At 37.9% G+C, this 14,792-nt stretch overlaps 1 protein-coding gene across 3 annotated transcripts in view; it reads left to right on the top strand.

Moving 5' to 3' along the window:
• ARL15 (ADP ribosylation factor like GTPase 15) overlaps positions 1–14,025 on the top strand; it is a 223,944-nt gene extending 209,919 nt beyond the window's left edge. For all 3 annotated transcript variants that reach the window (XM_054987173.1, XM_054987172.1, XM_054987174.1), the window contains one exon: positions 13,079–14,025. In XM_054987173.1, the coding sequence (XP_054843148.1) occupies positions 13,079–13,231 (153 nt within the window). In that variant the 3' untranslated portion in view covers positions 13,232–14,025. The remainder of the gene's footprint in view (positions 1–13,078) is intronic.
• Positions 14,026–14,792: the final 767 nt, after the last annotated feature.

Raw genomic sequence — 14,792 nt, 5'->3', positions numbered from 1 at the left:
AATCTAACTGCTTATAAATTCACATTTCTCTTCCTCCCCCGGTAAAGTCACCCCTCTCTTTTATACTTTTATTATACTTCAGTAGTTCTCAAACTGCCACAGTTTTCCTCCCACCTCCCATTTCTTCTCCAGATATTGTTTCAGCTTCTCCCAGTCTGTGTTAAACTGCCCTGAGTCCAGATCTCTCAGTTTTCTTGTCATCTTGTCCATTTCAGCCATATACAGCAATTTGTAGATCCAATCTTCAATAGTTGGCACTTCTTGTACTTTCCATTTCTGCGCATACAAAAGTCTAGCTGCTGCAGTCATATAAAAAATCAACGTCCTATGATGGGCTGGAATTCCCTCCATTCCCAAGTTTAGCAGCAGGAGTTCTGGGTTCTTATTTATTTGAAACTGTAAAATTTCACTCATTTCTCTTATTATTTCCCCCCAGAACTGCCTAGCTACCTCACACGACCACCACATATGATAGAGGGAGCCCTCATGTTTCTTACATTTCCAGCATTTATTAGAAGTATTCAAATTCCCTAGCGCAATCTTCTTTGGTGTCATGTACCAACGATAGATCATTTTGAAAATGTTCTCTTTAATATTAATACATGTCGTTGTCTTCATTGTAGTTTTCCACAAATATTCCCATGCCTCCATTGTTATTTCTTTATTAAAGTTTATAGCCCATTTCACCATCTGTGTTTTAACTATCTCATCCTCAGTATACCATTTCAACAGTACTTGGTATACCTTGGATATTCTTTTCTTGTCTTCTTTAAGAAGGGTCTGCTCTAGTTCCGAGTTCTCTGTTCGTATGCCCCCTTTTGCAAAGTCCGAGTTGTATAAGTCTCTAATCTGTCTATACTGGAACCAATCATAGTTAGGTGATAGTTCCTCTTGCGTCTTTATTCTAAGTTTAAATACTTCAATCTTAGTTATTTCTTTGTACGTTAAACATTGTTGTTCATTATCCACAGCTCTCGGATCTATCACCTCATATGGAACCACCCACAAGGGGGTTCCTTCTTGTAGGTAAGTTCTGTACTTCTTCCAGATTGTATATAGACTTCTCCTTACAAAATGATGCAGGAACATCGAGTTGACCTTTACTTTGTCATGCCATAGGTATGCGTGCCATCCAAAAATTTTTTTATATCCCTCTAGGGCTAATAGTTTCTTATTCTTTAATGTCATCCAGTCTTTTAGCCAAACTAGGCAGATTGCATCATAGTAAAGTCTCAGATTGGGCAGTTGCATTCCGCCTCTCTCCTTTGCATCTTGTAAAACTTTTACTTTCACTCGAGGCTTCTTGCCTGCCCAAACAAAATCTGATATTTTCCTCTGCCATTTTTCAAATTGTTTAGAGTCTCTGATGATTGGTATTGTCTGTAACAAAAACATTACTCTTGGTAACACATTCATCTTAACTGCTGCAATCCTGCCCAACCATGACAAATTCAGTCTATTCCATTTGATCAAGTCTCTCTCTATCTGAGTCCATAATTTTTCATAGTTATTCTTGAACAAATCTATATTTTTTGCAGTCAGCTCAACTCCCAAATATTTCACCTTACTAGTTACTTCACAGTCCGTTGTTTCCATTAACAATTGTTGTTTCTGCTTAGTCATGTTTTTACATAGTATCTTTGACTTCTTTTTATTGATGAAGAAACCTGCCAAGTCACCAAACTCCTTGATCTTATCTATCACTTTTGGCATGTTCTCCAATGGATCTTCTACAATTAACATTATGTCATCTGCAAATGCTCTGACCTTGTATGAATAGTCCTTTATTTTTATTCCTCGTATTTCCTCGTCTTGTCGTATTTGTATCATCAGAATCTCCAATACTAATATGAACAACAATGGAGATAACGGGCAACCTTGTCTTGTTCCTTTACTAATCGTCAATTTCTTGGTCAGTTCATCATTCACTACGATTGCTGCAGTCTGGTCCCTATATATTTCTTTAATTGCTCTGATGAATCTTTCTCCCAATTGTAGCTTTTCCATAGTGGCAAACAAAAAATCCCAGTTTAAGTTGTCAAACGCTTTTTCAGCGTCTACAAAGAAGAAACCAACCTCTTTATCGCAACGCTTGTCATAGTATTCAATAGCATTGATCACTGTCCTTAAATTGTCTCTTATTTGTCTGTCCGGCAAAAAACCTGCTTGTTCTTCCTCTATAACTTCCGAGAGCCACCCCTTCAGTCTCTCCGCCAATATCTTTGCAAAAATTTTATAGTCATTGTTAAGTAATGATATAGGCCTGTAATTTTTCACGCTAGTCAGATCTTGGCCCTCTTTTGGGATCAATGATATATTCGCTTCGCTCCAAGTGTCTGGAATTCTTTGATCCCTAAAAACTCCGTTCATCACCTCTTTTAGGAATGGTGCCAGTTCGTTGGCCATTGTCTTATAAAATTTAGCCGTAAGTCCATCTGGCCCTGGCGCCTTTCCTAGATTTGCGGATTGTATTGCCATATTTATTTCCTCGTCAGTTACTTCACTGTTCAGCTTATTTCTCCAAGCTTCCGAGATCTCTGGAAGTTTGGTTTTCTCCAAATATGATGCTATTGATTCTTTGTTTACTTCTTTTTTATTATACAGCTTAGCGTAAAATTTATAAAAGGCTCTGCTAATGGTAGTCTGCTCCAAATACGTTTTGTTTTCTTCACAAATTTTATTTATTATTTTCTTTTCCCTTTTCTTCTTTAATTGCCATGCCAAATATTTCCCAGGTTTATTAGCACCCTCAAAAGCTTTTTGATTCAGTCTTTTGAGGTTCCACTCCCATTCTTTATTACTCATTGCTGTTAACTGTTCTTGTAGAATTTTGATTTCCTGATATATTTTCTTTTTCCCTGGTCTCTTTTTTAACTGTACTTCTTTGGCCTTTATTTTCTCCTCAATCTCTTGTCTTTTCTCCTCTTTCTTTTTCCTTGCTCTACCATTTAAGTCCATTAGTATGCCCCTTACAACCGCCTTATACGCGTCCCAAACTTTACTGGTTGGTACTTCTTTATTCACGTTGTATTGTATAAAAAACTTAGTCTCTCTTCTCAGTGTTTCCATATTCTCACTTTCCTGTAACAAGTCCTCATTTATTCTCCAGGCTTTCCTTTTTCTCCTTTTTCCAAATTTCCACATAATTGGGTTGTGATCTGAGCCTACCATCGGCATTATTTCTACCTCCTTAGTCCATAACGCTAAGTCCTTTGAGGCCCAGATCATATCAATTCTTGATAATGTAAGATGCCTTGCAGAATAAAAAGTAAACTGTCTGGTTTTAGAATATTCTCTCCTCCATACGTCTTCGAGAGTCTCTTGTTGAATCAACTCAAAAAAAAGCTTTGGCAATAGTCCTCTTTTCTTTTGTGCTTTTGTAGTCTTTTTGTCTAGTTCCAAATCTGTCACTCCATTGAAATCTCCAGCAAGAATTATCTGGTCATATACAAGATCGTCTAGGTGCTTCCTTAAGTCCTCAAAGAAGCTTTCCTTTGCACCGTTAGGTGCATAAAGTCCGACTACCAACACTCTCTTTAAGTTCCAATTACATTCCACTGCTACAAATCTAGCTTCCACATCTCTCATAACAAATTTTGGCTGCAGCTCCTCTTTTATATACAACACCACTCCTCTTTTTTTTCTTGTTGGAAGCCGCTACAAATTCTTTGCCCAATTTTCCAGATTTTAAATATTTTACATCCTGTTTTCTAATATGGGTCTCCTGCAAACAAACAATATCACATTTTTGTTTTAGTAGCCAATGAAAAATATTTTTTCTCTTATTCGGTGAGTTTAGTCCATTTACATTCCAAGATAATACTTTACACTCCATATTCATGGTTTTGTTGGTAAGTCTTTTTCATTGTCCTTGATAAATCTCTCCATCTCCCGCTCAGATCTGATGCGTTTTTTTGCCCCTCCAAACTCAAAGGACACTCCTTCCGGTAACTCCCATCTGTATCTGATATTCATGTCCTTCAAAGTCTGAATTAGCACTCTATATTTTTTCCTGTCCAATAACACTGATCTGGGCAGTTCCTTCATTATAATAATCGTCTTGCCATCAATCTCCAATGGATCTTGAAATTGTTTTGTCACAATCCTCTCTTTCATATTTCTAGTTGTAAACTGCACGATCACATCCCTTGGTAGTTTCCTCTGGGTTGCAATTCTCGAGTTCACACGATACGCCACATCTAGGATAGCCACAATTTCCTCCTCCTCCTTCCCCAGGTAATCAGCCAACACCTCAGTCATCTGTTCTTGCGCTGACTTCCCTTCCACTTCTGGCAGACCACGAAAACGAAGCTGCTTCTCCATGTGTTTAGTTTCTGCAACTGACATCCTCCCCTTCACCAGCCTCATCTCTGTTTGTTGCGTGTCTATTAAATTCTCCATCGCGTCTTCTACTGTTTTAACTCTCTGCTGCGTTCCTTGTAATTCACTGCTAATCGTTTCCACACCTTTTTTCACTTCTGACAGCTCCGACTTTACTGTCTGTGTAACTTCCTTGACCTCTTTAATAAGCTCCAATTTCGTGTCCTTAAGTTCTTTCATCATGTCTATAAGTTTTTTGTCCAAATTTTCTATTGCCGATTGCCACTCTTTTTTCGACATCGTGGGGCTTGCTTTAGCTCGCTCCCACGAATCTGCTCTCTTCCTCAGCTCCGTGGCGTATAGTTAAACGTTTTCCTTTTTTTTTTTAAAATGTCCCAATCTTTGCCAAAATTAATTTTTTATATCCAAAATGTCGGGCGTCTTTTCTCTATGGTTTCTCTGTGTTATTATAATCCAAGATGGCCTACTTCCTCTTCCGCTGAAGCCACGACCCTTCCACTTTCAAAGATGGCGATTCCCCACTTCCTGTCCTTTGGCAAGGGCCGCTTCCCTCCAGCCACTCTATTGTTGTTACGCACTTCCTGTCTCCCGTCTTCCCATCTCTGTTGCATTTTAGTGTTGTTTGGTATGCAGCACAAATGTCATGGGTTCTGTCTGATAATTTGTGTGACATAACAAGGGATATGCAGATAATTATCTCTCTCATACATGCATACAGTCTGTCCTTTTTGTGTATTTTCTTCATTTTGTTTTTAAAAATTCTTTAGAGATCCAGGGATTCCATGTAGTTGTACTCTAATGCAGTAGTCCTTTGGGGGAAATGACAGGCACAAACACAGGTATCTCTGTTCCCTAAAGTAATGCCCTGCGTTGGTAACTTTTTCTCTTTCTCCCTCCCCTCGTTCTTTTCAAAAGGATGTACAACTCATTGTCCAGTTAAGAAATACACACATGCCACGATTTTAAAATAAAACATGGTGGAGACAGGAATTGTTCTCTCAGGGCTCCTTTGCACAATTCATTTAAAGATTACATTTAAGTTTTTTTAACAGTATAACTAAATGTTCCCATGAAAGCAATAATTGATGTCTGTAAACGTGCCATGCAGGTATGCTCAGGTATCTAGGACTGGATACAGGTCCTTGTTGTGTAGGTATGCATTACACAATAGAAAGTTTTCCTCTCTGCAATATGTAAAATGGTGCTTGGGCAATCCATATATAAGCACACACAAGCTTAGTGCTCGAACTGGACTGTGGCAATCAGGAGGACTGTAGTGCTAATGATACAAGTCATGGCTCTAAATTTTGAAGGCTTTCACTAACCAGATATGGAGATATTCCAATAAGACCAGATTTGATGTTATTTAGAATTTCTAAAACAGTATTTACAGGGTATTTATACACAGGTTTTGGTCAAGAAAGGAATTTGGAGGGGTTTCCCCATATTCCTTATCATGAGGTTCAAATACTGTCTGTAATTGTAATACTGTACGAGGAATCTTTGTGTGGTGAAATAGCATTTTATCCTTGGCATGGCAACATAATGATCTAATTGTATGAAACCCCTTTAGTTCTGCTCTGGATTTGACCGTAGTTGATGAGTTTCTCATTCAAGTAACCCTCGACCTCATAAAATTGGACTTGTACCTGAAACTTGCCCTTTAATGCCAGATTCTTTTCCCATTTTCAGTCCTTGCATTTAACTTGTATCAAGTTTTAAAATAGTGTTTTAAAAGAATCAATTTCATGGTGAATGCATCTAGTCAAACAAGTCATTTAAACAACATCTTACTCGTGTGTAGCAGACCATTTTACAAGTACCTGATAGTTTTACAAGCCTATGTTTCAGACAGGGTAATTGGTTGTCTCTGATATGCGAGTTTAGGACTTAGACTCATTAACTTTTTTCAGTGCACAGAATATATTTTAACCAACTTTTGTTCTTTACTAGGTCAAGTTATTTTCAAAATATTAGTTATAAGATTTCAGGGGAGGCGACTTGCCTGGGGCCACAGATAAGCTAATTCCATGTTGTTACCCATCAGACATCATTAGGCATAAGCTATATAATTAATATTCTTATGATATTTGATACTAGGCTCCTTCACAGGACTGTTATAAGGGTAATATAGAAGGGAAGGATCATATATATGATCACCCAAGCTCCTTAGAGGAAGACTGAACTCAAGATTTAATATATCAAACCATACAACATGTGATACTTTAAAATCTCAATTTAAATGTGTATTTGACTCTTTAAGGCAGACATTGCATTGAAATAATAATAATTATTGGAAAATAATATTGAAATGGTGGTTATTTCTGATAGTATGTTGACCAAGATAAAGTAATAGATGTTATTGCTTGCCCCAATAGGAACGACGTGACAAAAAAAATGGACCTGAATGACAGCTTTTGCTTGCTTAGGAACAGGGGTCTTTTACGCAGAATGCAGAGCATCTTCATATGTTGTCTGCCCCATTTATTTGAGTGGAAAATCATCTCCACATGTGGAATGTTCACCTTCATTTAAGTAAATGAGACAGTCCATATTTGCGAAAACCCTGTGAATACATTGTCAGTACACAGATTCAAGGCAGTAACATGACAAGGAGGCCCTATTATGTGTACTTTACCTTTGAAAGTAAGGTGGTTGAACACTGGAGAATGATGCCTTTGTGGTGTTCCTTCCCTACATCCATTGGCTTGGATTCAGCAATGCACAGGTGGAAACATAAACACTTGCACAAGATCTTGTACAATAACTAGCACTTTCCTTTGTATATACTTGGATCAGGTTATTGTGACAATGGATTGTGCCCAAAGAACTGCAGGCAGATCCCTGTTCACAGTACGGACCCTTCGTACCAACTTTATTCTGCTTTGCACACACACCCCAATAAAATTCACTTCTGAAGCTTCATAAGCCCTCAAGAATAGTACAGGAAACAAAATATTCCAGTATATGGAACCTTGTTCTGACTTGGATGGCCCAGGCTAGCCCAACCTTGACAGATGTTGGAATTTAAACAGGGTCGTCCTTGGTTATTACTTAGATGAGAAGACTACCAGCAAAGTCCAGGGTCACTAGACAGAGGCAGGCAATGGCAAACCACTTCTTTTCACTTCTTGCCTTGAAACCCTGTGGGTCACCGTAAGTCAGCTGCAACTTTACAGCACTTTTAAACATGCACACATGCACATGGTAGCTATGCAAACTTTGTCATGTTGGGACCGCTCAGAACGTAGGACCAGGAACTGAGAGGCTTCATAACATATAAACAACTTGGGTGAAACAATTAGAAAATGTCTGTATTATAAAAAGTGAATTCAGTAAAAGCAAACAAGTACACCCCCTGTGTGCCTTCTTGTCTTTGTGACTCTTGAACTAAAGCTTAGCCCAGGCTTTTCTGTTTAGGTTCTGGTCCTCAGAGCATCTGAATGAAAGTTCTTTCAGACAAGTATTCATAAATGAATGGCCATACTTTAAATGAGATGGCAAAGCGCTGGTTTGTTTCAACTCTAGAAGATCTCAGTTAACTTTCTTCCAGAAAATCCTTGCTCTACCACCACGTATAGCCTCCACAGTCATACAGCTTGAATTGGGCCTTCCAAAAATCTCAACACTGATCTGGAAAGCCATAGTCAGTTTCAAATACAGACTGCAAACCCTGGAAGATCTTCCAGTCTTCACTAAATCAGCAGCCCAAGAGCGCTGCTGGTTAAGGTGGAATAAAACTGTGGACACGGAAATGAACAAATTAGGTCCATGGGACCCAAGAGCTCTAACTGGGAAAATATGAGAGCTACTTATAGAGAAGCTGCTTAAGCAGGACTGGAATGCCCTTCTAAAGGACGTAGCAAATATATGGAGAATCACGAGAAAAGGTAGCAATAAACAACAATTGTGAAATCCTGACAAAATAAAGACTTAGAAAAGTTACGAAAGTATTCTTGCTGTTATTTCCTAATTCCCATTGCCATTCAATACATCATCAAATACACACAGTCTTCATATATAGACCTATACATAAAGTGCTAGTGCAAAGTCATGATGGTATCACCTATGAACAATTATTATTTCTGAAGTCCATCAGTATTCTTGGAATTTTCTCAAGAAGTTCATAGGGTCAGAATTCAAGTATAGGTCCAGACATGTGCAGGTTGGATATCCAGGATATTTAGACCTAAGTTGATTTATGTTCTTTGCATAATGCAGAAAGTGATGGCTACATTTAACACATTTTTTAAGAGGACACTTTGATGCGGATTTCTCGTATTTTGCTTCTTTGAGTACAGAATGTTGTGGACTAGTATTTGGAATCAGCTTCTATATTTATATACTCAGACCATTAGGTAATGAATCCTTTTCATGCTTAGCTGTCAAAAACACCAAATGTTCACTCACTCTTCCATTTTCTGTAATGGTCTGTGGAAAGTTCAAGATGTTTAAACAAATTGCTCAGTTCCAGCAGGTAGGCATGAATGAATACCTTAACAAATGTAGTTAGTGGGGCAGGGAACAGTGGCCTATAAAGGGAAGTGGGGCATGCTAGGCATTATTTACATAGGAGGTTTATGAAAATCTCAGATTACTCAACCATTTTTGTCAGTTTAGCACCAGCTGGCTTTATCAAGTGGCATCACTGAAACTGTGTTTTGTTGTTTTTGTACAGCTTTTGCTATTTGTCAGATTGTATTCGCTGAAACAAGCCACAGAGATCTTTCATTTTGCCTAAGTGATGTGGTTAACATGCCAAGTTTTAACATCAATATTGATATGTTTCTCTTTTGCTGTCCTTTAGCTATCTCAAAATTATCACATGCATGCCTTGCCTTGGTCCCACCTACATTTCTGTGGGTATAAAATGGGGGGAAGTAATTGATTCTTCCATCCCATGGCAGCCCTAAGCACACATCCCCAAATGCTGCTCCTGGGGGGTTAGGGGACCCCCAGGAAAAGCTTGGGAGGGATTGAAGGTCTCCTGAAAAATCCTGAAAAATCACCTCCCCACCTTTGACATGTGGAAATCTATGTGGGATCTAAGCCAAAGGGCTTAGATTGGAGTAACTCTGCATAAGATTACTTGGTTAGTGTACTGCAATAATTCAAATTCCCGTTCCTATATGGAAAAATAATGTTATATGAGTTACATTTTTAATTATAGGATATTCTTTTTCGTTAACTGTGGTAGGATTTCTAGCATTTACCTTGACAAAAGAGGCTAATAAAATGAAATCCATTGATCGGTTTTGTTTGAGAAGGATTGCCAACAGCTTTAGAGTTGCAGGAAAGTTAAGTATTTTGGTCTTCACAGGACACACCTACTTTTATAGATTTACAATATGATAGGATGATTTCTGCTGCTAATAATTGCCATTATCTCCAAATTGTTCCTAGTGCAGAATGTAGATTTTTCAGGAAAGAAGAACAAAGGCCAGAGATATTAAAGGTTGCTAGTCCACTGGAAGATCTAGATACTTGGGTTCAGGGGCTAAGAGATGGGGAGTATTCAGTCCTCAGGTTACACTGCTGTGCATAAATTTGGGGGAAAGGAGCAGATAGAGCTCCTTTGAAACTTCAGACATTCTTGCTTGATGCTTATAATAAGGTGATATAGTGGAGCTTGCTACTAATCATTCTGATTAGTTCATTTTATGCAAGTGGATATTTTATTATTTGTATCTTGGTGTTTAAATTTTATTTTGCATATATGTAATTATGTTGTCTTATCCTTTGTCACTGTATTTGGAACTTAGAACCTCAACTTGTTTTTTTTTTTTTTTACTAACATCAAAACTACAAAACTACCAACTACAAACAGAAAAAGGAAAAAAGAAACAAGGGGGGAGGGAAAAAACAACATAAGAACACAGACTACAACTACAAGTATTGAATTCCCTTCATAATACAATTATTTAAAGTTAAACTTTCTAATATGCTATTAGATTGGTAGATCTTATAAGATACGAACTACAGTCAGGATCAGGTCTTCTCCCCCCCCCCTGCGTCTCGGTCTCAGTTCTCTCTGAACAGCTACAATAGCTGCGCTCACTCCCTCCTCCCCACTCCCCCCTTCAGATTCTGGATCTTCTTCTTGCTCGAACTCTTGATGATTAAGCACAACATCCCTCAGCTGTACTTCCGATATTATCCTGTAGGCTTGGTCTTTATATCTAAACCAGATACCTTCCGGAAATAACCATTTGTATTTTATATCACGCTTTCTCAGAAAAGCTGCAAACCTTTTGTATTTGAATCTTCTTTTCCGAGCTAGAAATGGAACGTCCTTCAATATCTTAACCTTGTTGCCAAGAAAGTCCAAGTCCACGTTAGTCGAATTATATAAAATGGTGTCCCAAGTCTTCTTAGATGAAAAATCAATAATAATCTTGCGAGGCAGCTGACGCTTCGTTGCATATTTTGAAGATGTCCGACGGACTTCCAGAATATCGCTTTTTAACTCTTCTTTAGTTGCCTTTGCGAATGACGCCAAAAGTTCCGACACCAGATCCTTTAAATTTTCACTTTCCTCCTCCTTAACATTCTGTAAACGCAATACCGTCTGAGCACGATCCACTTGTAGTCCTATCAGTTGATTCCCCAAAAGCTTTACTTCTTTGTTTGTAGCTCTCATGAGTGTTGCATTTTCACGAGTAGATTTCTCTGCCTCGAGCGCTACATCTTTAGTGGTTTTCACTTCATTTTCAACTGAACCAACCCTTTGTCCGATTTCATTTAGCCTATCAACAAAGGGCTTCATAGCTTCAATGACCAACCGTTTAACCACCTCTTCAAGAGTCTCTCCCTTCCCCTGCAACACAGCCGAAACCAATTTGCCCACAGCAGGGCTCTGCTTTTTCGTCGCCATCTTAGGGGGGGGGAGTCTGCCAACGAAGTTCCAAAACTCAATGAAGGGGAAGATATCCGAACCTTCTTAAGCTTCAACCCCCACCAATCCTTCGCATACGCTTAAAGTAACAGAAGGGATCCGCTTACTTACAGGTTTTCACCTTAAATCTGCTTGTTGCCGTTCTCCATGGCCCCAATTCTAGAAATTAATTATATATATATATTTTCAAAGTGCAAAGTGCAAAAGTGCTAGATAAGTTCGACATGCATCATAAATATATTTGCAAAATACAAAGTCCATCCAATAGAACATCAAAATCGTCACAATTTCAAAATCTCAAAGTCCATCCATTTATAAACTGAATCTTCACCGTCCGGAATATGTTTGAAACTTTTAAAGTGCAAATGCTGGGTACAATGAAAAAAGCCGGTGGGAGGGGAGACTTGTGCAAGTTGTTTGTTCTTTCACGGTCCAGAGTAGAAATAATTATTTAATAGACGCCGACGGGAGTTTGCAGGCAAAATGTTATTAACCCATTTCGTGAGTGAAAAAAACTCACTTCATCCTGGGCATAAATATAATCAGACCGGAAGCACTGTAGGAGTAAAATAATTCAATTACAAATATACATATACATTTCATAATACAATGAAAGCACAATCAAAAATGTACTCACTATCCATAGATGCACAACACACTCCCCCACCGCTTGCAACAGAGAGATTCACGGACTGACGGTTAATGGATCAGACAGCAATATTATATTCGGCGTCTATTAAATAATTAAATAAAACTTTGAGATTTTGAAATTGTGACGATTTTGATGTTCTATTGGATGGACTTTGTATTTTGCAAATATATTTATGATGCATGTCGAACTTATCTAGCACTTTTGCACTTTGTACTTTGAAAAAATATATATATAATTAATTTCTAGAATTGTGGTTCCCCGGTTTGTTGGTCTTCTCAGCTTGGACCTGGGGCCGCCCCTTGTTTTCTTTTTTGTTCTCCATGGCCCGGCAGCACGCGATGTGCTGCGCAAGTCTACTGGCCTCCATAGGAGCAGACGGGCTATTTACCCCCTGGATCGACTTCAGGGGGCTCTTCCCGCAGCGCTCCGGACCCCGACCCCCTACCTGGGAGTCCTGGGGGTTAACCCTCGCAGGTCAACCACCCGGTCAGGCTGCTCAGCCGCTTCCTCCCGGACCTGCGGAGAGGAGCGTCCGACATGGCCAGGAAAACGAAACCGAATCCTAGAACCTCAACTTGTGATGTACATTGCTAATATTTTGTAGCACCACAAAACTGGTTGATGTTCAGTAGAATTCTAATTTTTGAAGCGTTTATTATCTCATAATATTGCAAAATTCTACAACTAAAAGAAAAAACTGATTGTGCAAGCCATTTGAATAGTACTGGCTTGAAGAATATAGAACACACTGGATGTTATAATAATGACCAAGCCTTCATAAAGACCTTTTATCTTGTTCAGTAATAAAATTCTGCGTGCCTGCTAACAACTAGTTAGAAGATGTCTGAATTCAGAAATTGAAACCATGCTGTTAATTAGAATTTTCCTTTTGTGTTCCATTCATTTTGAATACTTGGTATGCATTGGCCTGTGTCATATAAGTACATGTATTTTTTCACAGACCTCCTGTGCTCTTAATGTATTGTTAGAATGGTGGCTTGCGAGCAGGTCACTCTGCTAAAGAAAACACTTTCAAGTCGCAACTTATAACCTGTATTTTAAGAAAAACAGTGTAGTAATTCTAAAAACAAACATTTGAGGGGTTTTTTTTACTTCTTTTCGTTTGTTTCTTTTGTAAAGATGAAAAGCATGAATAACTATTTCTGGATTTTTCCCCCCTCTTTAAACAGATAAAAAAATATTTGGAACTTGAACCACTTGCACGAGGAAAACGCTGGATACTTAAACCATGTTCCTTGGATGATATGGAAGCAGTAAAAGACAGCTTCGGCCTGCTGATCAATTTACTAGAAGACAGAGATCTCGAGCCTTCTCGAATGTGAAGACATCAAGAATGGTTGTTGGATAGAGTTGTACCTGTTTGTGTTGCTTTCTGCTGAATTATGGTTTGATATTGAGAAGACTGCATTTAGAGCTTGCAATAAATATATGTATGAGTTTAGTCTGGAAGACATTTTTTTATAAGTTCTGTGAATCTGGTCATGATTCTTTTGGGCAGAATTGTTTGTACTACTGAAATGGGGAGTTCCTCTTGTTTACCACCAGTTCTGCTCATTATGTGGCATTGTCTTGCGTGGTCATTAGAAAAAAAATAATATGGAATTGTGATGCATGTGCAAAATTTAAAACACTTATAGATGGACTCAAAAAGAACTAATTATATATCGAAAAATAGTATTCTACAGTGCTCTAGCTATTGCACAATTGCATGGTGTGAGTACTTTGGGTGTGTGGAAATAATGGTCGCTAGGAGTCACAGGAATGAATTTCTGCTACAGACATTAGTTGGAAGCCTTATTGAATGCACACATCTACCTTTTAACATTTACTGCTTTAATTCTTTTTAGTGAACAAATCACTGATTATGTAAGAAATGAAGCCAAGACATGGGAATATCAGTATTGTTAGAAGTTCAGAAATATCTTCAGTACAAAGAATAGCTTTTGTACATTTGTAGATGTAAATTAATCTGGTCACCTAAAACGATGACAAATAGAGGATCACTTTTAGTAATGATTATGGTGTAAGAGCAATATGCAAATTTAAATAATCATTAGATGTATTCTACATAATTAATATTATGTTAGAATTCCTAGGCCACAGAATCATTTTTTTTTAGAAAAGGTATTAGTGCCTTTGAATTATGCTGTAGTCTGTACATGTTTCTTATATACCCCTATTTTCAGGGGCTTAGGTTTGTTTTTTTTCTTCCCAAACATTATTCCAGGATGAAAGTTGGTAGAAAGCGCTTAATCTAAAACACAAGAGTGTTTGTTGTTAAATGTGAACGCACTCCATTTTGTTCCAAGAATATTAATGTTGCAGCATTTTACCTTGTTTTTGTAGATAGGGACTCTTGGGTGATTTTTTAATTATTTTCAAAGGTAACTGCAGGATATCTTTCACTTTTAAAGAATTTAAAAAAATAATTTACTCGAGTATACGATTTTAAGAAACAACATCTCAGTATATAATGCAATTTGATAAATCAGTACTCTTGGTATTTTGGGCCACTAATCTTTTCTTATCTTTACTGTTCCTGAAGAAGGATGCCATACAATATACTCTTTAGTATATAAGAAATTGTACTGAAACCATGGAGTTGTTTAAAGGCACATTTCTCAATCACAAAATGAGTCCTTCCAATGAAACACATTTAGATCCAATCCAATATTTTAAAATGAATTGTAGAAGATTTAATGTTGACCAGAAGGTCAGAAGGAGATTTAGAATTCAGAAAGTCAGAAACTCCTTCTGAAGGTCAGAGTTAAATGTATGTAGTGATTTTCACCGTCATTCTTTTCTACTTGTATTCTTCCCTAAGATGTTTGTTTTACAGTAGTGTTTTAAAAATAAATACATTCCCAGTGCCTGCTCCCCGTT

This window comes from Eublepharis macularius, chromosome 8 (genome assembly GCF_028583425.1).
Source record: "Eublepharis macularius isolate TG4126 chromosome 8, MPM_Emac_v1.0, whole genome shotgun sequence".
NCBI classification, from domain to species: Eukaryota; Metazoa; Chordata; class Lepidosauria; order Squamata; family Eublepharidae; genus Eublepharis; species Eublepharis macularius.
This window is presented reverse-complemented; position numbering and strand designations above follow the sequence as displayed.